The sequence below is a fragment of the Ostrea edulis genome, chromosome 10 (genome assembly GCF_947568905.1).
Source record: "Ostrea edulis chromosome 10, xbOstEdul1.1, whole genome shotgun sequence".
Classification (NCBI taxonomy): Eukaryota; Metazoa; Mollusca; class Bivalvia; order Ostreida; family Ostreidae; genus Ostrea; species Ostrea edulis.
In genome coordinates, this window is record NC_079173.1 from 15,989,546 (window position 1) to 16,013,887 (window position 24,342).

General features: G+C 34.9%; 2 protein-coding genes and 1 long non-coding RNA gene across 3 annotated transcripts in view; 2 read left to right on the forward strand and 1 right to left on the reverse strand.

Moving 5' to 3' along the window:
* Positions 1–7,014: 7,014 nt before the first annotated feature.
* On the reverse strand, positions 7,015–9,257 carry LOC125667526 (uncharacterized). Its single transcript, XM_048901063.2, has 2 exons — positions 9,066–9,257; positions 7,015–8,026 (listed from the first exon to the last, which is right to left on the reverse strand). The coding sequence occupies exons 1-2, from the start codon at positions 9,073–9,075 to the stop codon at positions 7,116–7,118; spliced, it is 921 nt and encodes a 306-aa protein (XP_048757020.2). The 5' UTR covers positions 9,076–9,257; the 3' UTR covers positions 7,015–7,115.
* A 7,927-nt stretch (positions 9,258–17,184) lies between these two features.
* The window catches only part of LOC125667499 (ceramide synthase 5-like), a 41,956-nt gene continuing 34,798 nt past the window's right edge, over positions 17,185–24,342 (forward strand). The window contains exon 1 of the mRNA XM_048901028.2: positions 17,185–17,410. Within this exon, the coding sequence (XP_048756985.1) occupies positions 17,247–17,410 (164 nt within the window). The 5' untranslated portion in view covers positions 17,185–17,246. The remainder of the gene's footprint in view (positions 17,411–24,342) is intronic.
* On the forward strand, positions 18,341–23,093 carry LOC130051010 (uncharacterized). The gene is made up of 2 exons (XR_008799382.1): positions 18,341–21,771; positions 22,241–23,093. It is a non-coding gene; the product is annotated as an uncharacterized LOC130051010 (long non-coding RNA).

A 24,342-nucleotide genomic window follows, 5' to 3' on the forward strand; every position in this document is an offset into this window, starting at 1 on the left:
CGGGACTGATCACTCGCCGTTACGCGGATCGTACCAGTCCCGTATCTGACATGATAGACCATCGGAGTCTTGTATCTCTTACAGATATAGGGCTCACGGCTGTGTGACCTTCAACGTTCGTTACCTCTACTTGTTCAAGCCGACATCCTTAACACTCGATATACTTTGAAAAAAGGAAATAAAAGGGAGAATAACCCAAACTATCTTACTTTGGATTGCAAAGAAAGTTTTTAATGTAGAAAATAACGGTAAATCAACGCTGTTAAAAAGGGGAAAGGGGACTTTAGTTCTTGTACTAACAAGCTTGCATAATATTTATAAATATATCTATATTCTCAAAAGAATCATCAGCATCTAGGCTGGCTGATTTTTGCTCAAATATGAAATTAGCTCAAACATTTTGCCAAAGCATTGTTGTATTTACTCGACTTGTTATCAAAACGACACAATTTACATTTATTCTTGACAAGGGAAAGTAGGTATTTTTGTTGAGTAGAAAAAAAATGAATCATCATATGTTAATTTGTTTGAAGCAATAACTAACATTTTCTTGTCATCTTTACGACAAATAAAATCTTGCACAATAGTCATTATGAAATAATCATATGCAATTCAAATAATTTCTAATCAGTTTGTCGAAATTTTGGAAAGTACAGGCCCTCCATAAATACTAATTCGTTATAACGAGATACTTAACTCGTTATAACGAGATACTTCACTCGTTATAACGAGATAACTAACTCGTTATAACGAGATAACTAACTCGTTATAACGAGATGATTAATTCGTCATAACGAGATACTAACTCGTTATAACGAGATAACTAACTCGTTATAACGAGATACTAACTCGTTATATCGAGATATTAATTCGTTATAACGATAATTAAGTCGTTATAACGAGATACTAACTCGTTATAACGAGATAACTAACTCGTTATAACGAGATACTAACTCGTTATATCGAGATATTAATTCGTTATAACGATAATTAAGTCGTTATAACGAGATACTAACTCGTTATAACGAGATAATTAAGTCGTTATAACGAGATACTAACTCGTTATAACGAGTTAGATTTTTTTTTTACTTTTCAAAAATGAGCCTATCCGGCTTTCGTACATGGCAGCTGCCAATTGCAAAAACAAGTTAATTCGTATTGCTGAGTGATTATTTTGGAAAGATTTAGAATAGTACGCAAACACGCAGCATCCTTTTTCAAAGTGTAAGGACAGTCGGAGGAGAAATTGTCTTCTACTATTGTTGACAAGCAGAAAAGGAACCTAAAAATGTATCTTTTGCCCAAACTTCGTACTCCTAAATTGGAGGGAGGAGGCTCCGTTCATCCTTCAATTTATCAGTTCATTCATTATTACATTTCTACCATTCATTACTAGCGAGTGGGGTGGGGGCCAACCGCCATTTAATTTTATTTCACATGTGAAAATAACTTAGTTTGCATGTGAAAATAACAGAAATTGAACGTTGTCAAAAAATGGAGGGTCAGCCCCGTGGTTCTACATGTATGTGCCTAATACGTTGGTATATTAGTACACGTGAAGATTTGCTCTTGCGCGAATCTGTCGACATTTGATATCGTTAAACATTTATTTAACAGAACAATCGAAAAACAATAATTTGATGCCGCCACAAAAATTAACTGACGACCGCCAGATAATAAGTGGCGGCCGCCAGTTAAATGAATATTAATTTTATACCCTGGCACCTATCGGCTTCCGTATGAATTCAATAGCTGGTGTGTATCTAAATCATCAAGCAACGATCTCTATGCATTAAAGTTCCAGAAGTAAAATATTGACTTTACGGTTTGTTCACAGTGACAATCGGCACCTATCAAATAACTGTTAATCAATCTTTCAACAACAAAAAAACTCTTCGAGATACGTCTTGGATATTTCAGACACGCCTTCCTAGCATGAACACTTTGTTTATGTACACTGTCGAGCTGTTTGTTCAAAACTTTAATGGACACGATTTGAGCTGGAAATTTTCAAATTTTACTTTTTGATTTTTAATGTTTAGAATGCTCAACTAATAGATATTGCTAGTGACCAGCAAAGACTTGAATGTCAGTAGTCAAAGTACATAGGAGATACAGAGGTCACAAGTCCTTGTTATATAATCAAGGCTCGTGCCATGATTTTGTTTACATCGGTTAAATAAACTAGTAAAAATTTCGTTTAAAGCAGATTCTTTTTCTCAATTCATAAGTAAATTCTTAATACAATTAAATATTTTCTAGTGTTTGGCACATCTCATTTTGTTTTAAACACGCTGTTTTCTATTCAACAGTGTAATGTACATTGTAAACCAAAAACATGGCACGAGTCTTGTTTACAAACTGTATGTAACAACGAATTGCGAGTGCTGTGTCTCACTTGTAACTCAACAACTGATATTCAAATTTTGGTTGACCATTAGAAATACTTTAGTTAAGCATTGTAACAATAAAAATGGAAAAACAAAATTTGAAAATTTTCAGCTCAAATCGTGTCCATGCCCCTTTAATCGTGCTAAGGGCATTTGAATTGCGAATGTAAGGGCTCTCATATTTCATGTACATGTATATGAGAAGTCACAAAGGTTTGTGACCTTGACCTTGGAGTTTTACCTACTATAAAGATGAAATAACTAGGCACTTACAGTATTGAATCCTTCATCGATTACTCCTTGTTAATTATTATCTTAAAAAATCAAAATCAAAACCACTGAGAACTGCAAAGGTAAAAACTTTTCTGCATAGTTTTGTAACGTGTGATAAAATAATTCCACTTTGGAGAGACCTTAGATATTTACAGAACAATCTTTAATAGAGTTGGTTCCAATTTAATTATTTTTAATTAATATATACATGTATATGTATTTTGTACACTATATATTACATTTGGTTTTGACTTGGAATATGAAGATTTACTACCAAGAAATTTATTCAATATACCTAAAAACCTCTACCTGTATTCAAATCTTATGCATGTAGAACTGTTTGTGTGTGAAATTGTTTGAGTGGGTGGTGAATGTGAATGTGAACTGTAAATTCCATTGGTATTACACTAAGTTATTTGATAATATATGCATATATATTTCAATGGGAAAATAATAATTATAATGATTGGTTTTATATAGCGCTTTTTCCAGCGTATGCTGCTCAAAGTGCTTTACAATGCATTATTACATATGCAAATTATTAAAAAAAACCCACTAAATTATAAAAAAAAAACAACAACCTAAATTAGGCAATATCTCCTGAAGCATTTCAAGTAGCTTTTCAGGTTTTGTATATAGATCCCTTATAACTCATCCCTTCATGCAGGTTTGGTATATACATGTAGATCCCTTATAACGCATCCCTTCATGCAGGTTTTGTATATAGATCCCTTATAACTCATCCCTTCATGCAGGTTTTGTATATAGATCCCTTATAACTCATCCCTTCATGCATGCACTTCTTTGTTGACACCGGATACATAGTGTTTCACAAACACAACCTTTTGTTCAGAGGCGGATTCAGAAAATTCGTGAGCAGGGGGGTGCGACCGAAGTTTATACCTTTTCTGCCAGAAAAAGGGGGATGTAGATCCTAAATGGCCAAAATGACCATTTTTGTTAAAATACTCCAATCAACCAAAAAGGGGTGCAACTTCCGTAAACCTAGGTTCGCCACGGTTGTTTCACTTCCCATTCCAGAATCTTTCACTCACGTAAAGACGTCATCAGCTTGCAGCGAAGTGCCACAAATTTTGTCTTGTGCATGGCGCTCTCGGGTGTGGAAGTGAGCGTTCTTTAGTGTGCCAGCAACCCATGACTTCTACTGCGAACGCTTGAAGATGGAACAGTCGCCATTAATTGACACGGCACCGGTATCGAGAATTGTTTCACTGTGCTGAATCAATCGTAACTACTCGGCTATTTCCGTAACCGCAAATAAACGGAAAATGACGAGCGTGATCCGACTCTACATACTGAATATAATGTTACCTTCCTTTAATTTTAGGGCTAAATCTACTGACATCAATTAATGTACAAAATTGAAAAACCAGTATTTACTACTCAAATCTTTAAAGCATATATACATTTTTACATGTACGCAACTTTAATAAACGTTTTGCAGCCATGAATGCAATCGGAACTCCTCGAATGTCTCGCGCACTCAACATAGATGTCGAGTGCGCGAGACATTCGAGGAGTTCCGATTGGCCATGAATGTAACCATAGAATAGCCTGGCCTGGTCCTCGCCCCCGCCACTCATTGATCATTTAAAACGAGTGACAAGGGTGGGGGCCAGACTGATCATAGTATTCATTCCTAATTTTGTTCTTTTAGCAAATATGATATGTATTCATTCTGTTCATTTCAAGACTGAGAAGATGATTAGGGATTCTAATTTTTACAACTACTTTGATAGAAAAAAATGTTGACCCCCCCCCTCCTCCTCTACAACACTCTATTTTAATGGTCTTTCGAACATCCGTTTTCGTAAAACACGTATTGTTTGGTCCGTTTGGTTTTTATCAAACCATGGGAAAGAAAAAAATGCCAATGTCTTTATCACCTGAACAAATCTAAAAATTTAATGTTTAAGGCAGAACAAATAATTTTCCATTTATCGTCGGTTTATTATGCAAGGCTTAATATATAGTGCCCATTGTGAGTGTTAAAACTCCCATAAAGCGATTTGCATTAAATAAGAAAATTTGAAATGGATGAAAAGAAGGCATTAAAACAGAGAAAGAAAAAGACGCCAGGAATCTGTGTACATCAAATGAACTCTTTCTCTACAGGCACATTTTAGAGGTTTGTATAGACTTATATCGATTTTAATCAACATCTGTACTGATTTGGTGAGTCATATATGTAATAAATTGTACAGAGAGCAATCCATATAGATTTTGTCAAGGTATCCCATGACCTCAAAAAGGTCTACGGGGTCAAAGGTGATACAAGTTCAGAATTTTTCAATCTTTTAATTTCTCTGAAATATATTATATACGATCCCTCTCACTAGATTAGAGCCAAAGAAAGGAAATTCTAAATGTATGAGGCACATCATCTTTTAAAATACTACAAAAACATCACAATCAAATTAAGCAATTTTATTGAAAAATAATTATCTTTTTGATTGCTATTATTTGCTGGCAATTTAAGCATTTTACCCTGACTGTGCAGCGAATGTTTATGTATTTTATGCAAGTTGAACAATGTTCAACCTCAAGAGTCGTTCCAATTAAATGGATGCCAGGTTGTCGTTCCATTTTAATGGATGCCTGGTTGTCGTTCCACTTAAATGGATGCCAGGTTGTCGTTCCACTTAAATGGATGTCAGGTTGTCTTTCCACTTAAATGGATGCCAGGTTGTCGTTCCATTTTAATGGATGACAGGTTGTCGTTCTATTTAAATGGATGCCAGGCTGTCGTTCCATTTAAATGGATGCCAGGTTGTCGTTCCATTTAAATGGATATCAGGCTGTCGTTCCATTTAAATGGATGCCAGGCTGTCGTTCCATTTAAATGGATGTCAGGCTGTCGTTCCATTTTAATGGATGTCAGGCTGTCGTTCAATTTTAATGTATGCCAGGTTGTCGTTCCATTTTAATGGATAGTAGGCTGTCGTTTCATGTAAATGGATGCCAGGTTGTCGTTCCGAATTATCTTTTTAAGTTGCAGCTCAGTGTGTAATTTTTGTAAACAAACTTTTATATTAGAATACCGATTAACAATGCGCGTCTCTGCTCCGCGATAGTTGTGTAGTAGTTGGACATTCTGCCACTACTATTGATATGTTCTTTTTACTTCGCGTTGTGTGTTTTTTTAAATGATGATAGGTGTTATATAAAGTATTCAACCCTTTAGATTTTTCCAGGTAAGTTTGAGTCCGCCTAGAGTGAGGCTAGCAATAAAATAATAAAGTTTTAAACCTTTAATAAAGTTCGAATTGTGTGATAAATACCAAAATAATAATCCCGGGGAATGAATGTGGCTTGATAGAAAAATATAACTAAATAGGAAAAATAAAGAAACAATAATCAAAAATACAGGGTGAGGCAACTCCTGATATTTACCTTGTTGCAAGGAATGGCTCAGCAGAAGCCCCGAGCACGGTTGTGCTCGGGTTTAAATACTATTCTTAACAAAAGAATGAAAGTAAAAGTTATCTGTAATGTGATTTGATAATAAATCTAGAAGTAACCAATGAGAAGTTTTGTAATAAAATACGTTTGAAAATAAAAGATAACTCTCTTCCTGTTTCATGAAATAAAACAACTCGAATACGAAGATAGGAATTTACGTAGACAAGTAAGTAGAAAATAATGAAATGGAGATAATATAGACCGATACTACCACAGTTGCAAAGAATTCTGACTCTTGTCTACGTTTACGGGCATCACAAAAAATCTGTAACGTAACATTTCATGGGGTGCCACCCGACGACTTTTCTCTGAAAACAGACTCACACGTCCTGTAAGAACTTTTAAAAGTATCGTCCGAAGAGATTTTCTCAGACACAGGAATTCTTATAGAAACAAAACTTCGAAGCTATTTGAATTATTTCTTTATGGTGAATATTTAATTATTATTGAATTCTGATGTACCGTTCCGTGGTGTTGCAAAAAGTGATAATTCTTAAATATATTCTTGCTTGCATGTGGTTTTTGTTCGCGTACAATTATTTATCAAAGCACTCATCATAATGTAGCATTTTAGTCGTAAATTCTTTCGACCCATTAATTAACCGGTTAATTAGAATGGCGAAGATAATGAACAGTGATCAATCTCATAACTCTCACAAGGAATACAAATTAAATAGTTGAGCAAACACGGACCCCTGGGTATACCAAAGGTGGGATCAGGTGCCTAATAGGAGTAAGTATCCCCTGTCGACTGGTCACACCTGCTGTGAGTCCTATGTCTTGAACAGGTAAACTGAGTAATCTGTAGTCAAAATCAGTGTGCCAAGAACGGCCTAATCGGTATGAAACATAATTCTGAATTAATGCATTTTTTAATTTCACATTTTATTTTATTTACTGTCGAAAATAGTTTTTACACGGACAGTTCGTGTTTGGCTCTCTTCAGAATAATTTCAGTCAATTCAAATCTCAGAGTTCATGGTTAAATCCCTCATATTTGATTTTTTCTGAATTGATTTTGAAGGCGGTGATACCATTTGTAACACTCGTCATGTACACCAGACTGTTTTGGGGGTGACTGCTGATAAATCCCGAGCACTCTACATCCGGAAGTTCCTCTACAGCGCTTTCTCTTGACTCCCCACGTGGTTTAAATTTCAAAACCGTCTTTGTTTCAGCATTGCAGACAAAGAGATACGATGAGGCCACAACACTAATGCCGAACGGACTGAAATTTAGCTTTTGGAGCGGGGTTACAGACAAATTTTGCCCGTCGAAGTTTACACAGAAGATAGTTTGGTTTTTGTAATCCGATAAATAGACCTCATTAGACTTCGGGTGCATTGCAATCTGCGAAACTTCGATGTCAGGAAGTTTCAGACGTCTTGGGTGTCCCCGGTCATTGATTACGGCCAATGAGCGGAAGTTAGCGTCACTGACGTCACAGGTAACACAGTAATGATGATGAGCATATTTGCAATGGTATCCCCTCCCCGGTAAACGAATTATCTCCCTTTTCTCCTTGATTAGCTTTTCTTTTATAGAAAAGTGTCTGATGAACTCCTTATTATCTTCAGTTATCGCAAATCTATCTTTATGTTCTACGGCAGTTATGTCGCGACAATTCCGGATCTCATCTCCAAATGTCACAACTCTGCGGCCGTTTTTCGAGAACGCTTTCAGTGTTCGGTTTCGTTCATCAAAGACTACCAGCTTCCCATCTGCCAACACAGCCATGGCCGCGATCTGACATTCTGTTCGATCCTCTGGGCCTGAGCCGTTTACATGATGAGACATTTTCATGGGGAAGTGTTTTTCTGACCTGGGATATCGCTCCGTCTGTGTGACTGCCACTTGGGCTTGTGCAAGTATACCTCCATCTGAAACAGAATTTTGCACACCAATGTATCTTTCTTGTACAATCAATTACAGCAAGAATTTATAAAAAAGAAGTTTTGATGTCGAAATATCATGACTATTCAAAGTATGTATTCATTTGCAGAAACAAATATCGGATAGAAAGACCCTCCACCCCCAGCCCAAGCAATCTACATATGAGTCAGACATTTCACTATCGAGATCCCGTTCTTCAATTTCTTCCTGCTCTGTACACATTGGAAAATAAGATATACGCAAAATGTATGCAAATCGGGAAATTTTTACAATCGAATTAAAATTAGATGTTAGATCCACTCACATACTCGCTTCACAAACGTGTAAAATTTTAATTAGATTGGAATGTTTCTAGCTAAATAAGATGATTGTCATTCAACACAAAAGAATCATATAAACTGATAGAGAACGTTCGATGATGAAACCATGCTTCGTATGTTGTCCTTTTACGAAGCATTAAATAAAAGTTTGGTGTAATGAGCATTGCATAGATATAGAATAAACTAAGTAAAACTGTATGTATAATTCGAAAATGTTTGAGAATAATAATAAAGGGACTTCACACTTCATCAAACATACAACAATTCCTGGTTTTTTTTGTTTTTTTTTTGTTTTTGTTTTTTTTTTACAAATATCTCGTAGAGTACTGTAAAAGAAGAAATTTCTGAATAAAATGATATAAAATATCATTTTGTAGACAGTTTATGTAAATAAAAAAAATATATAATTTTGAATATTTGTGTAAAGCAAACATCACACACATTAAGGCATCAATTAAAATAATGAGTCACTTTCAATATATCATCCTCCTTAAAAATGTTTAGTTTTGCCTCAACGAATATAAACAATGAAAACAATCCTCTAAGCAAAAATAAAGAAAAAATAATAATGTTGGATTTGGCATGTTTATTTACCCCCCTCGCGTCCGCCCAGTCGCAGCACATGCTAAGTCACTGTACAGCATAATCGTACCAACATCTACCACTACGTAACCAAACTACAATAAAAGAATCCTTCAAAATTTACCAGCCTCCATGTATAGCAATATGGATTCCCGGCTTCTCAACAATCCCAACTCACAGTGTTCAATCTTTCAAGGCGTCATGAATGTGTATCAAATTCAATGTTCCCTTTCGCAATGCTATAATTACATTGTATACAGATACCACTGGTTTTTCCAGAATGTTAACCTAAAATAGGATCCATGGTGGGATCTATACCTGCTTTTAAATGCCGTTATTAATCAGTTGTCACAAATACTTCAGCCATTAAATTGCATAATATCGCTTCAATCAGCGATCTCCCTCGGTGCTTCTATTACAATAAGGTTTAAATCTCTAACGCTAAATATATCGGTGATTTACAAAAACACGATTTCTATTTTCTTTCATAACACACTTTAGAAATGACCGTCTGCTACTTCCATCTTCCTCTATTCTAGCCTGGTACCCGAGGCCTTCCGATGTTCTGTTCTTTGAACAGCGGAAGGCCTCGGGTACCAGGCTACCTCTATTCCAGCGTCCCACGATCTCGCTGTATCGTGATCTACGATCTTATGCTGTCGCTGCAGTGGGCGTTCCTGTATATACACGGGGATCATAGCGGCGGAAATTTGCAGGCAGAAAATCCAGAAATTTGACTTAGTTCTTTTTTTTATATATATAAAAATTAAAGGTGTATGATTGTAAATTCTTTTTCGAAGCATTTTCAATACCATTTTGTGCTACGTACGCGAAGATAATCCCCGTTTTCTACATATTCATATATTCATACCAGGAATGAGCACGATTACTCAAAACTGTAATCGATTATTAATGAATAACAGTAATTTTTCTTCTGTAATCGATTACTTAATAGGATGATATAATCGATTAATAATCGTTAACAGAATTCAACTATTTGTACACTCAAGTGAACCAGTGTGTATATCCTTGGGGTTATTAAATTGTGATGAACAGTCATCAACATTGATTCACGAATTCAAACAGCCTTGCCAGGAACTTAAACTATATTTCCAACTTAACAAAATGACAATATTTTAGTGTAGAGTAATTGAATGTATTTGAAAAAGTGATTATAATTACACCACAAAATTTAGCTGTAATCGATTAAGTTAATGATTACAAGTAGTTGAAAATAGTTTCGATTACAGATTACTGTCGATTACCTGAAAAAAAATTAATGATTAAAATCGATTATAAGATTACTCGATTACGATTACCCCATGCCTGATTATTCATTTATTCATAAGATAACAGCGTTGTGACGTCGACAGGAATACCGCACATGATGTGTAGGATTCATCCAAATTGATGTTCCATTTTTAGCTATTTAAATAAGCCATTGAATGCGATATCCAACACGGCGAAACTGAGTAAGAAAACAAGAATACTTATAGACTAAAGGTGTTAGCATTGTACGCAGAGGATCTGGTTATTGTAAAACTGTAAGGATGAAAAAATGAAGACTTTTTAGTGTAATCAAGAAAAGTTTCTAGAATTTTTTTGAATGATTTTTTTTAATTTTTATTTAATCACTTTACACAAACAACTGATATACAGTAAGTAGATGTACATGTTGATTGTCGATACACTTACATGTTTTATACATCACTGAATTTTAAGTACATATTATACACAAGCACTATATACATCAGGCATAGATATACAAGTATTATACGTTGATTTACGTGTCTTCTACACATGTATGATGCAACACACATATTCAAAGAAATATTTATAGGTTTATAATTATATTGTACAAAAATGTAGCTAGTGATGATAGTAATGTTGGAATTAATTGAAAGACCCACATATGCAAGAGGATACACAGTTATTAATAGTCCATGAAAGTATCCCCATGATCTTTAACTGAGGGGCAGCCCCCCTCAGAGGGAGGGATTATGACATTCAATGATGATATTCTCTAAGATTAGTTAACATCTTTTTGAAAAAATGAAAATGCTTTGTATTGCCAGTAGCAAATAGTATTTCTGAATATTGTGAAATACATGCTTTTAAGTTGCATATAATTCCTTCATATGTTTCATTAATATTTTCAAGTCTACAATACATTGTATATTTGTATATTTTTAGAGCTATAAAGGATAAAAAGTAAATTGAATACTACTGTTGTTTCATTTCTGACAGAGAAAATTCCAACGACATTTTTCAATTTTCAAAACCCATGAAATTACTAACTAATTTCTATATAATCTGTACATTTACACAACCAAATATTAAGTGTTTTGAATTCTCAATCTTATCGCTACACGTTTTACAGATGCAGGTCGTATTTTTATTAGCTCTTCTGAGCCAAAGGCTCAAAGAGCTAATGCTATGGCCATTTGTGCGGTGTGCGGTGTGCGTAAACTTTTTAGAAAAAGGGCTATAACTCAAGAACCCCTTGGCCAATTTTTTTCAAATTTGTTACAGGGTATCATTGGCCCAAGGGCTTTCATACATACTAAATAGAGGGATGTGACCCTTTAACAAGGGGAGATAATCAGGAAAATACAAACAAAAGTAGTGGTTGCTAAAAAATCTTCTTCTCAAGAACCACAGGGCAGATTGTCACCAAACTTACACATAAGGATGAGGATATGTTGTAGATTAAAAATTGTTCAAGGCATTACCCTGGGGCAAAGGGCGTGGTCTCAAAGTCACTTCAAAGTTGACCTAAATTTAATTTTTTTTTAAATTCCTTAAATCTTAGATATTTTAGTCATTATAAGGACTAGGATCATCAAATTTTGACAGTTGATGCATCTTAGGACCTTGTGTCAAGTTGTCTCAAAAGTAGGTCACGGTGACCTACTTTTTGAATTTTGCAGGTATTTATTTTAAAATTAATTTTGATGCATATCTTGGACACTTTGAAGCCTATGATCATCAAAACTTGTCAGTTGGTGGATCATGGGACCTTGAAATGCGTCAACTGAAAAATAGATCACCGTGACCTACTTTCTGAATTTTATGGCTTATCATTTATAGATATATTTTAAGTTGTTATTTCAAATACCGAGAGGTTTAGAATCATCAAATCTTGTAAGTTGATGCATCTTGAGGCCTTGAAACATATTTATAAAAAAGTAGGTCACAGTGACCTACTTTTTGAATTTTGCAGATATTAAAATTTCACATTTTCAATTTTAGATGCATATTTTGGGCACTGTAAAACCTAGGATCATCAAACTTTGTCAGTTGATGCGTCTTCAGTCTTCGGTTTGTGTCGACCAAAAAGTAGGTCACCATGACCTACTTTTGGTATTTGACAGCTAAATTACTATATTTCAGACACTATTTGACCTACAATCATCAAACTTTGTCAGTTGATGCATCTTGAGTCTTCGGAGTGCATCGACCAAAAAGTAGGTCACTGTGACCTACTTTTGGCATTTGACAGTTATATTTATATATTTCAGTCACTAATTGACCTACAATCATCAAACTTTGACAGTTGATGCATCTTGAGTCAATGGAGTGTGTCGACCAAAAAGTAGGTCACCTTGACCTACTTTTGGAATTTGACGGCTATATTTATATATTTCAAATACTATTTGACCTACAGTCATCAAACTTTGTCAGTTGATGGGTCTTGCATGTTCGAAGAGTTTCGACCAAAAAGTAGGTCAACTTGACCTACTTTTTGAATTGGACACCTATATTTATATATTTCAGATACTATTTGACCTACAGTCATCAAACTTTGTCAGTTGATGCGTCTTGCATGTTCAAAGGGTGTTGACCAAAAAGTAGGTCACCTTGACCTACTTTTGGAATTGGACGGCTATATTTATATAATTCAGATACTATTTGACCTACAGTCATCAACCTTTGTCAGTTGTTGGGTCTTGCATGTTTGAAGGGTGTTGACGAAAAAGTAGGTCACTTTGACCTACTTTTGGAATTTGACGGCTATATTTATATATTTCAGATACTATTTGACCTACAGTCATCAAACTTTGTCAGTTGATGGGTCTTGCATGTTCGGAATTCGCTGACCAAAAAGTAGGTCACCATGACCTACGATTGGAATTTGACAGCTATATTTCAATATTCAGATACTAATTGGCTTAAAATCATCAAACTTTGTCAGTTGATATTTCTTGGGTTCTCAAAATGTGTAAACCAAAAAGTAGGTCACATTGACCTACTTTTTTGAATTCTTAGGATTTAACTAAAGATTTAGAATACTAAGAGGCTAAGAATAGAAATGGTGGGGTTGTACAATTTATCAGAAGAGCGATTCTAGGCCCTTGGGCCTCTTGTTGATTTTATTACTGTAATAATTATTTGAAAGTATATTATGTAACAGTTTATAGTTATATTCTGCAAGTGTTTAGTCTTGAAGCATTTCTACTTTATTCATGTATATTTTACTCCAGTCACTGTTGGCTATATCAAATTCTCTTTTTTATACTTTGCTTGCATGACTCGCACCTGAAACTTTTTCTTTACAAAAGTGTTACATAAGTCTTTTGTTGTATGTTTGTTTTGGTAGTGATTGTTTATTGAGATCTTTAGATGACTGCATATGGTGAAGTCGTACTTTTGCTCGTATTTCTTGAAAATTGATTTTATTATTTTATATTCACAAAGCCAATTATTCTTTTTTTTTTTTTACTAATAATTCCATTATATCCTCAGGTGGCTTAAGAAGACCGCTATCTGAGAATAAATCCTTAACATAAAGTATATTACTTTTCGACCAGTAGGAAAGAAGATTGTTTTGCCTTTATATGAATTTTTTTGATTTGACCATAATGGTTGTGTAAGAAATTGTACATTATTGTGATTATCGTATATAGATTTCTAGAATTGACGAAAATATAACATTTACATATACATTTCATACCTTTGAGATCTTATTTATTTTTAGATAGAATATGGGCCACGGGTATTTCCCTAAAAACACGGGACACCGTGGACCGAAAGTCAAAGCGTCGGCCTACAGACTCGTCGGCGCCTTTGAAGTTCCACTGTTCGGATTCTGCATTGGCCTTTGAAAGCCCTCCGTGTTACACGGTGCATAAAATTGTATTATCTGAATATACATATATATATATATATATATATATATATCCAAATAGAAAGAGTTGATATCACACAGTCAAAATAATTTTAAAATTTGTATTCACCTGAGGATGGATGTTAAAATCCAGAAAGCGCTAGTGATTTAAATATATTTTGGAACTGTATATTTTCCTGCTTTTTTTATTGAATTATATATATATATATATATATATATATATATATATATATATATATATAATTCAATAAAAAAAGCAGGAAAATATACAGTATATATATATATATATATATGCTATATGAGATTCATAAAAAGTGAGAACTATTTTAAACATGAGGCATATTTGAGATATCTTTTGAGAATTATTAACTTCATCAATCAATTCAAATCCATTTTGAAATAACATGACAGAGAACAATTTGAGGATTAAAATTCCATATGAGAATATTTTAGGCACATGATGAATAATTCATTCGAAATATCTTTTGATAAACAGTATATAAATGTGATATTCTTGTGTCCAATCTATACATACCGGTACACATAAAAAATCCTACTTATCAGGTAGCCATATTGTGAAATAAAAAAGGGTCATTATCTTGACCTGTAATAAGAAAAATAACATTGATGTATGTACTCAGTTTAATATCTATTCTTTGTTATTGATACAGCATGCTAGAATTATGTGGCTATTTCAGTATGGATAGGTCACAGGCTTTAATTAACTAGAAAACTGACACGGTCAGCAAGGGCCCCGCTGAGGATTATTAAAGGAAAGTGACATCTGTATTTGATATAGCAATGTTTGGGGCTGGTATATATGTTAGAATTAAAAATATTCAAATATATATTCGAATGAAAATTTGTGAAAAAGGAATCATGAAGCATATTTATGAGAGACTAATGCAAATGTAAATCACTTCTGTTTGGCACATACATATACTCATCCATTCAAACACAACAGAGTGCAACTAAATCCCATTGTAAGGGGATTCAAATGGATAACTGGTACAAAATGTGGTACATACCATGTATGCGCTAAAAAAAATCATAAGCATATATCAAAATACTTACGTAGAAAATGTGGACTTTACCGTCAACAAGCAGCGAAACACGCTATTTCGAGATTTCCACAGACGAAAGTTCGGTAACAGTAAGAAATAAGGTACACTAGTTTTGTATCTACTTTGTGACTTTCTTTATGAAAGGGACTGCATGGTATATGTTTTTCGAAAGAAATGTTTTTCAATTTTGATGTTAAAAAATTAAAAATATAGCTCATTTAATGTTGACAACCAAAATTTGGACCGTCTGAATGCAAGGATAAGAGCAATATTTTAGCTTTGATTCTTTGTTATGTGAACAAAAACTCTAGTCATTTTATGTAAACAAACAAACCAGTGAAACGTCATGTTGTAATTTAAAGCATCCATTTTGTACAATCACAAATTTTAACTTTTAAATGACACACTTCACCTAAAGTATACTTGAAATGTGATATATATAATAAACTTTGGATCAATATCCATTTATTTTGAAAACTTCGGAAACAATAACACACCTAAATCTTTGTTTTCAAAACAAATAATAAACTCTCTATAATGAGCTTCTGTCATGATGAATAACCTTAATTTTTTTGTGAAACCTTCTAAACATATGAGACTGTAGATTTTGATCATTTAAAGTGAAAAACAGAATTTGGAAGAAAATCGTGAATCAGTCCCTTTAAAAGGAACAGTTCTCTAAAGTGCAATGCGCAATTAGTACGCCAATGAATCGGTTCCACTTTAAAACCGGGTGCCAGAAATTCAATTTCGTATTCCAAATTCCCGATCGTGAGTTGTTGACTGGGAATGACGTACATTTAATTTAATATACATGTGACACCAAGCTTTTTTTTTTTTTAAATATCACATTAAAAGAAACCAAAACAATATACACATACATAATGTTGTAGAAATTTCGTTTTGTAAATTTTCTATATCAATACAAGATATCATAATTCATAATGAATTGTATCCCATAGGCAGTGGTAAATAGATAGTCATAATAAGAAAGATGTACATACATACAAAGTGACATGACCCCAACATCTATAGGTATCTTCCTCTTATTGTAGATTATTTCTGTACAAAGTTTGAAAATTTTACAATTAAAACTGTTTGTGTTATCGTGTCACAAAGAAAGTGTTCATAATAACAAAGATGATGGCATACAGACAGACAGACAAAGTGACATAACCCCAAAATATCCAGGTGTCTTCCTCCTATTTTAACTTATTTCTGTGCAAAATTTGAAAACTGTACAATGAAAACTGTTTGGGTTATCGTGTCACAAAGAAAGTGTTGACGGACAGACGGACGGACAGACAATGTGATTATTATAGGGCTGCCGCATTTCATGCAGGGCCGTAATGAAAAAGTGAATATAACGAACAGTGACCAATCTCATAACTCCTATAAGATATACAAACTAAGAGTTGGACAAACACGGACCCCTGGACACACCTGAGGTGGGATAAGGTGCCCTGGAGGAGTAATTATCCCCTGTCGACCGGTCACACCTGCCGTGAGCCCTATATCCTGATCAGGTAAACGGAGTAATCCGCAGTCAAAAACCAGTGTCAAATGAACGGTCTAACAAATGGTATGAAATACGTCAGGCAACATTTGACCCATTGCCTATACCATTGTATACTATACTATACATAGTGGAGTGGGGGGAGGGGGGGGGGGTTCGTCAAAAGGAGTGGAGTTACTGTAGTCATACTTCTTCACCTTAATGTGTTTGACATGTATTTCTTTTATAATTGTTTTATTTTTCTTTTGACAAATAAATCTATATCTATTTATTTGCAGATCATCCGGCAGCCTCAGATGTGTGCAGGAAGTCGGCAAAACTGGTTACACAGTCACCCCGGTTTGTCATCTGACCCTTGAAATGCTCCGCCCATGAAATTGTTGTTAATATCCCACAGACATAATTTGACATAATTTAGGTCACCTAAATATTCTGTAATCTCCTTTACCCAGTCGTGGGGTCAAACGACTCGCGTAACCAGGGCTTTCATAGAGACGAAAGTATTCCGGAAAACGAGGTGAACAGTTTCACTTTTACTGTTTGTTTTCACCGGAAGTTTGGTCGGTCGGCATATTATCAGCATAATAACAGGAAAACATGGAGATGATATGGAGCGAGAAATTTTGGTTTCCCGAGGGCGTGACTTGGGAAGATCTTAAGAATGTGGACCCCAAGGTGTACTTTCCACAGATTGAAGATATCGGATTTTTATCCATATTCGTCGGTCTCCTCCTGCTAATCGCACGGTTTCTGACGGAGAGGTAGGTAGCCGGGGACTTAGCCATTTCGAATTTTCTCAGATTTTCGAGCTTACATATAGTTTGTTTGCCAAAGGTTTAAGCTGGAAGTATGAAAGTCTCATAGCTTGAGAAAGATTGATTTTTTTTAACGTTTTCCTGATATTTTGAAAAGCGTTGTTTATTATTTTTTCCCACATTGCTGCAGAATTGACGCCCCCCCCCCCCCCCCCCCCCTGTGTTAACTGCAGTGAGGTCTCTAGACAAATCATGCAAACACACGTACAGTTGCACCTATTTAAGTTAAAAGCCATCTTTCTGTTGACATTATAGCCACTGACATGTTTAGTAATGTCATATTGCAAGCTCAAAAGAAATTACGACACAATCCCTGAAAATGAACTCAGTCTCAAATGAAAAAAAAAAAAAAAACCAACATTACAACACACTTTTAATCTTCGTAATTGTGAAATATATGCCTTTTCATCAATCAGTTTGTAGGTTGCTGTGTAATATGGTATCTGTCAGTAACAAGCAAACCTTGTTCTAGTTTTCTAATTTATGTTTAGAGAGACTTGTGAGTGTTCAATTGTTTTTGTACATACAATTTAGATTGTTAAGTAACCCTCAGCAGTCTTATGTCAAAAAATATATGCAGCATATGGCAGGGAGTGTAGAATTTATACAGAGTAGATGAGTTGGATGTTGATGAAGAGAACCATGAACTTCACAATATGTACCTCCTGGTGTTGTAATTTAATAAATCTTGCACAAATGACATCAAATTTTATATCCCAGTCAATCTGATGACATTGTTTGTGAGATCCACTTACATATCACTACACATCTAATGACCTCACATTGAGCGGTTATGCTCTGAGAATTTTAGGATCATAGCTAATTTCAAAAACTGACAGAGTTTAGAAACTGTTCTAACATTTTGCTTACACAACCCCTCTGAAAATACAGCAGGATATCCCAGGAAGTCCCAAGACAAAATCCCAGGATTTATCAGGATTGTCCTGAAAAGTCCTGCTTTTTTGAAACTGAGATTGACAAGGAATTAGAGGGACGGTATTGGCAGTGGGACATTTCAGGACTTTTAAGGATAATTTCCCCATTGAAAATACAGCAGGATATCCCAGGAAGTCCCAAGACAAAATCCCAGGATTTATCAGGATTGTCCTGAAAAGTCCTGCTTTTTTGAAACTGAGATTGACAAGGAATTAGAGGGACGGTATTGGCAGTGGGACATTTCAGGACTTTTAAGGATAATTTGAACACTTAAATTTGCCTTTTATTGTCCTGCAAAGTCTCACTTAATCCTGCAATCTGAAAGGGGAGAAAGTGGGATTATTCTGGACATGTCTTGGAAAGTCCCAGTAGACAGGACTGGGATTTTGCAGGATTTTATTGGATCTCCCTAAAAATCCTGCTTTTTGAGTTGATGCAAGACTCCTGGAAAGTCCCAATTTATCCTACTAACCTGTTTTGGTCTTACCCTACTGTGGAATAAAACTCGAGATCCAGGATATGTGATATCTTTTCTGTAAAAGTGGCAATTAAGAATGAAATTATGAATCAAAATGATAATCTGATAATAAAATTTATTTAACATACATATACATAAATTTCAGCAATACTTATATGAACTTCCAAAGCAAGTACTTTGAAAAGTTCATTTAAATTATGGCTGGGGTGAGCTAAAAAGCACTATTTCTTACGTAAACAAATAATTAAACAAGAGGTCCATGGGCCACATCGCTCACCTTAGTCATCTTGGTCCATATTTAAAGATTTCCCATATACTTGTATGTAAAACTTTTGTCCCTATAATGTGGCCAAAACCTACCCTTGGGGGCCACGATTCAGGGTTGTCACTAGAAAATATTGAAGACGAGTCCCGGTATCATGGTTTGTAAGCAGCTTGAGTCCCATGAAAATTTGACGAGTCCCATGAAAGTTGAATTAAAGAGTCATTTAGATTTTTCCTACACCTTTATTTATACCGAGTGAACACAAGCTAATGTCGTACCTCTGTTCACTTTCATCTTCAACAAATGGCAAAAATCAGTTAATTTTCGCCAAGCCCATGCATAACAGTGCAGTGATCACTTTGTACACATGAAATTAAAAGTAATCATTCACGACTCGGTCTCATACAACTAATTGCCCATTGCAAACAGAATTACTTCCCCGAATCCTCTATCATCGTTACAACCCTATTCAGTATTAAACAAAATTTTAATTAAATAATTATTGTGATAAAATAGATGCGTACTAATTTTGTTTGTAAAATGATGTAAAATCTACCAAAGTTTACAAACTACGCTACTTTCAATTCCAATAAAAATGGCTACCGGAAGACAAACATTTATAATTAAATATAGATCCTGATTTGTAAAAAAAAAGAAAGAAAAAGAAACATATATAAATAACTGCCTGTGAGTGGCAAAATGTTTTTTACTTTGTATCTAAATTTCAATATTATATTATAATTTGCACCTAATTGACTGCACTAAACAAACAAGTCGGATTGGGACACTGTGAACTCGGTGGTATCATCTCGGTTCACATTAGAGCGTAACGTTTTACCTAGATTTTTTCCTATGAGTTTTAATTAATACACAAATCAGGGCTTCTAAGTAAAATTATGATTTTTACTCAGAGTCCGAGACACGTCTGCGGGACTCGCCATATCAGACAAACCCCAATGAAATTTCTGTGATCCTATTCTTGCGTTAGTGACAACCCTGTGAATTTTACAAACTTGAGTCTACACTATGTCGGGAAGCTTTCATGTAAATCTCAGCTTTTCTGGCCAAGTGTTTCTTGAGAAGACAATTTTCATAAAGATTTTCCCTGTATATTTGTAAGTAAAACTTTGATCCCCTATTGAGACCCAATCCAACCCCCCCCCCCCCCAGGTCATTGGTTTTAACAAACTTGAATCTGTACTGTCAGGAGGCTTTCATGTAAATTTCAGCTTCTCTGTCCCAGTGGTTCTTGAGAAGATTTTTGAATGACCCCACCGTATTTTTGCGATTATCTCCCCTTTGAAGGGGCATGGCCCTTCATTTGAACAAACTTGAAAGCCTTTCACCCAAGGGTGCTTTGTGTCACTTAGTTTGGTTGAAATTGACCCAGTGGTTCTGGAGAAGATGAAAATGTGAAAAGTTTTCGCCGACGACAGACAACGAACAAATTTTGATCAGAAAAGCTCACTTGAACCTTCGGCCCAGGTGAGCTAAAAAAAAAAAATTTAAACAGGTATTATCAAATTGTCCCTGAAGTTGAATTTTGTTTATCTTGATGTCACGGGTAACCTGGAGTGGTTCAAAGATCTATTTCTTCGACTCGTGGGTGGGGGAAGGTGGCTCCAGACCTAAACAACTTGAGACGGTCTCTCATCTTGTTGCGAACTTCTTTGAGGGCCATCTCTGGATTTTTCTCTGGTACAGAGGCTTAAAAGATAGCATAATGAATTATTTGAGAGGTTGCATAACAGGTTTTGTAAATGAACATCATGCAAAATTTAAAATATTTATGTCTTGAACTTGTATATATGCACCTTCTGCATCGTCTTCCCTTTTATCTAAGCCATCTTTGGTCTCACGGGCGTTTTCCTGTCACACTGCATGATGTCGGTTCATCCACTGAAAACAGTGCCTTGTTAAAAGTCACTTGATGATATTCTAAATTCATAACTATCTCTTCAAGTCCATGCTACAATGAAAGAGAACATGTACTAGATAAAAATATTGGAAACAGGATGATAATTTGTTAAGGTGTGACAATTCCACTAGACTACCAAAAAAGATGAATTATTACAAACCAAAAGTAAAAATACTAACCAGCAACGCCGTGTATTTTGAACAACTAGGCCTATCCCCCAGTTTCTGAGTGTAAGGTGAATCCTATATTCCTACCTGGAATCCATTCCATGCTTGATTGCATACTGATTCTGTTGAATGTTCTCCATCCTTGCGAATATTTCCCTGACTTCGCGCCCAGAAAGGAACATTGAAAAAAAAGCGCTTTGATCACTTGCGTGAACGTCAGGTCGTACACTGACTGACTCGTCCCCAGGTCAACACGTAACCAAAAGACGATCAGTAAAAAGTTATACAATCGACCAGTGGAAACCCAGTGTATAAGACTTCATATATATACATATGATATATTTTATACATGATATATCTTATATCGAATTAGAACGGGGAGAAGAAAAAAACACGACAAGCTTCGTACATTGTACAAGTTGACCGAAACGACATCACCGGAAGTTACAACTTTCAAAGAAGTCATTTATGATTTAAAGATTTGTGAATGGAAATCAGTAACATCGGAATGAAAAAGGACTACGGTGTAACGGATGACACTCTGTAAGTACCATATGCTTATTTTGTTTACGTTTGTAAATGATTACATGCATTGGAAAAATACACGCTTGATCGCTGGACCACTCGAAATTCCTCGATACAATCATTCTATTTACAGCTTAACATATCAAAGCAAACTATTCTTTTTTTTAACGTAAACCATTGACTGGTTCGATCTAGATGGAAAGGGTATAATCACCAGAACATTGTATCATGGATATCCATCATTATGATTCTGTTTCGATCAGTTGACCTTGTTCTGTAATTATTACTGCTTCGTAAAATAACTACGGACGGTACGGTTACAAAATTTAGCATGGCAAGCTGATTGTATCCATCAGTGATAATTTATTGCTATTTGCACCTCAAAACATTGATGTGTCAAAGAAACTTTTCTAAATATAAAATTTTTAATCAGTGTCTTGAAAATTAAGTTTCTTCATTAATAATTTGTAATTAATTATTATTGCAGGAGATTGAGAACCCAAAAGGTACATGCTGTGCAAGAAAGATGTAAACATGCGAATTCCTAAATGTACTAAATATTAAAACATCAACTGCAATCTTCAGTGGTGACATCCAAAAGTTGATATGCCATTGGTACTTCAAGTGATACGACCGTGACATTGGAAAATCCTTTTAACTTATCATCACTTGAGCCTGAATTGCAATCCTTTTGATACAGACATTTTTTTAAGTTCAGTTTCGAACATTAATGCCGCTGTGTCATCTCTGGAAATGGAAAAGCCTACCACAAAATCTGATGAATTTTTGAACATTCTTTCACAAAAAGGGATCTTCTTTATTTTGAAGAAGGTAGCCCAGGAACTGGAAATCTGTTATCAAAATGATCTTAATAATACACTGGACAATATTCTAACCTAAAAAAAAAACATGACAAACCCGATTGAACTCCTGTGATGAAGCATCTCAAAACTCAAATTATGGTAGTCTTTCAAGTGACATTGAGGATTTCAATAGCGCATTTGACAGTAAAGTGATTTTTATTCAAGTTCAGATTGTTGTCATTATAAATTTATAAGAAGTGTTCTCATAGCCAACATTTTTCAAGTCTACTTTTGATGAAATATAGTCTTTTCTATTACAACTTATTATGACATGATTGTTGTTGTATACATAAATGTTCTTATCCACGAATCATTTACTGTTCTTATAGGTTTATTTTAGCCTGAACTATGTAGCAATGACGTGTCAAGGTAATCCAGAAAATGTAAAATCTTTTCTTTGATATGACAAGGATTTAATTTTGTAACAATTAATATCTAAAAGTCCTGTAACCCTCATTAAAGTCCTTTATAATCTGACTTCACTGGTTGTAAGATTTTGAGGGTAATTGCAAGACTTCTCTCTTTGCATACTTTTAATACGAAGTCCTGGAAAGCAATGTAAAGTCTTGCATTATCTTGAATGTATCAAGTATGAGATTTTTAGGGAATTTCTGGGACAATGTTTTCGTCTTCATTTTATAATAAAGTCCTGAAAAACACAAGAATGTCCTAGAAAAACCTGCTGCTATGAGAGTGGGACTTTGTAAGACATTTAGGTAATAAATATGTCCTAGAAATTCTTGCAAAGTCACTCTTGATGTAAGTGGGATATTCCAGGACAAATGCAGAAACATGAAGTCCTGTATTATCCCACTGCATTAGGACATGGGAGAAGTGGGACTTCACAAGGAAGTCCCAGGACTTCCAGGGATATCCTTCAATTAAGCAAAAAAGTGGGATTTATTTTCAGAGGGGATGTACAATCTATAATTAAAATTATAGATGTTCGATCCACTCACATACTCGCTGTTTGTTTAACGAGTATGTGAGCGGATCTAACATCTAATTTTAATGAGATTGACACATGTATGACTGTATACAGTGTACGTTTGGAATAATAAGACATTTTACATCATCGTCCATTGAAAACCGACACCTGTGTAAGCTGTTTTACTAGACATTCTGACCCTTATTTTCATAGTTTTCTACACTGTTTATTTCAACACACTGTGTATTCCAACCAAAAAAAGTGTTGTATTACTAGACAGGATTCACCATGTCCATAAAATGTTGTAGATGCACGACAGGTAACACGCATGTAGCATGTCAGGGATTTTCCACTGCCCCATGTAGGACCAAATTTCAGCCCCATTCCCAATTGCAAAACCCTTCATTTCCCCCCAAAATTCCACTTCAATGTTTTTCAAAATTGTTAACGTTTAAAATTCGACCGGGATCGGAATTCTTACAACTGTAGGGGAATGGAATTCACAACAAACGATACGTAAATGACAATTTTTATTTCTAAAAAGAACAGAATGGTTTCATTTTAAGATTTTGTTTTGGTCATAAACTTTATTCTGACTTACTTCTTGAAATTTAGTCTTACCATAGAACATAAAAATTTTCCAATTTTTGATAAATCGTCGTAAAATTCCCATTTCAAAGGGCCTGGGCCCAATTCCCAATTTGATATGGAGAATCCCTGTAATGTTTCCATGCCATTTTGAAAGGTCTTGGTGCAGGAAATTTGAATTCGTTATCTATTGATCATTGCAGTAAGGTC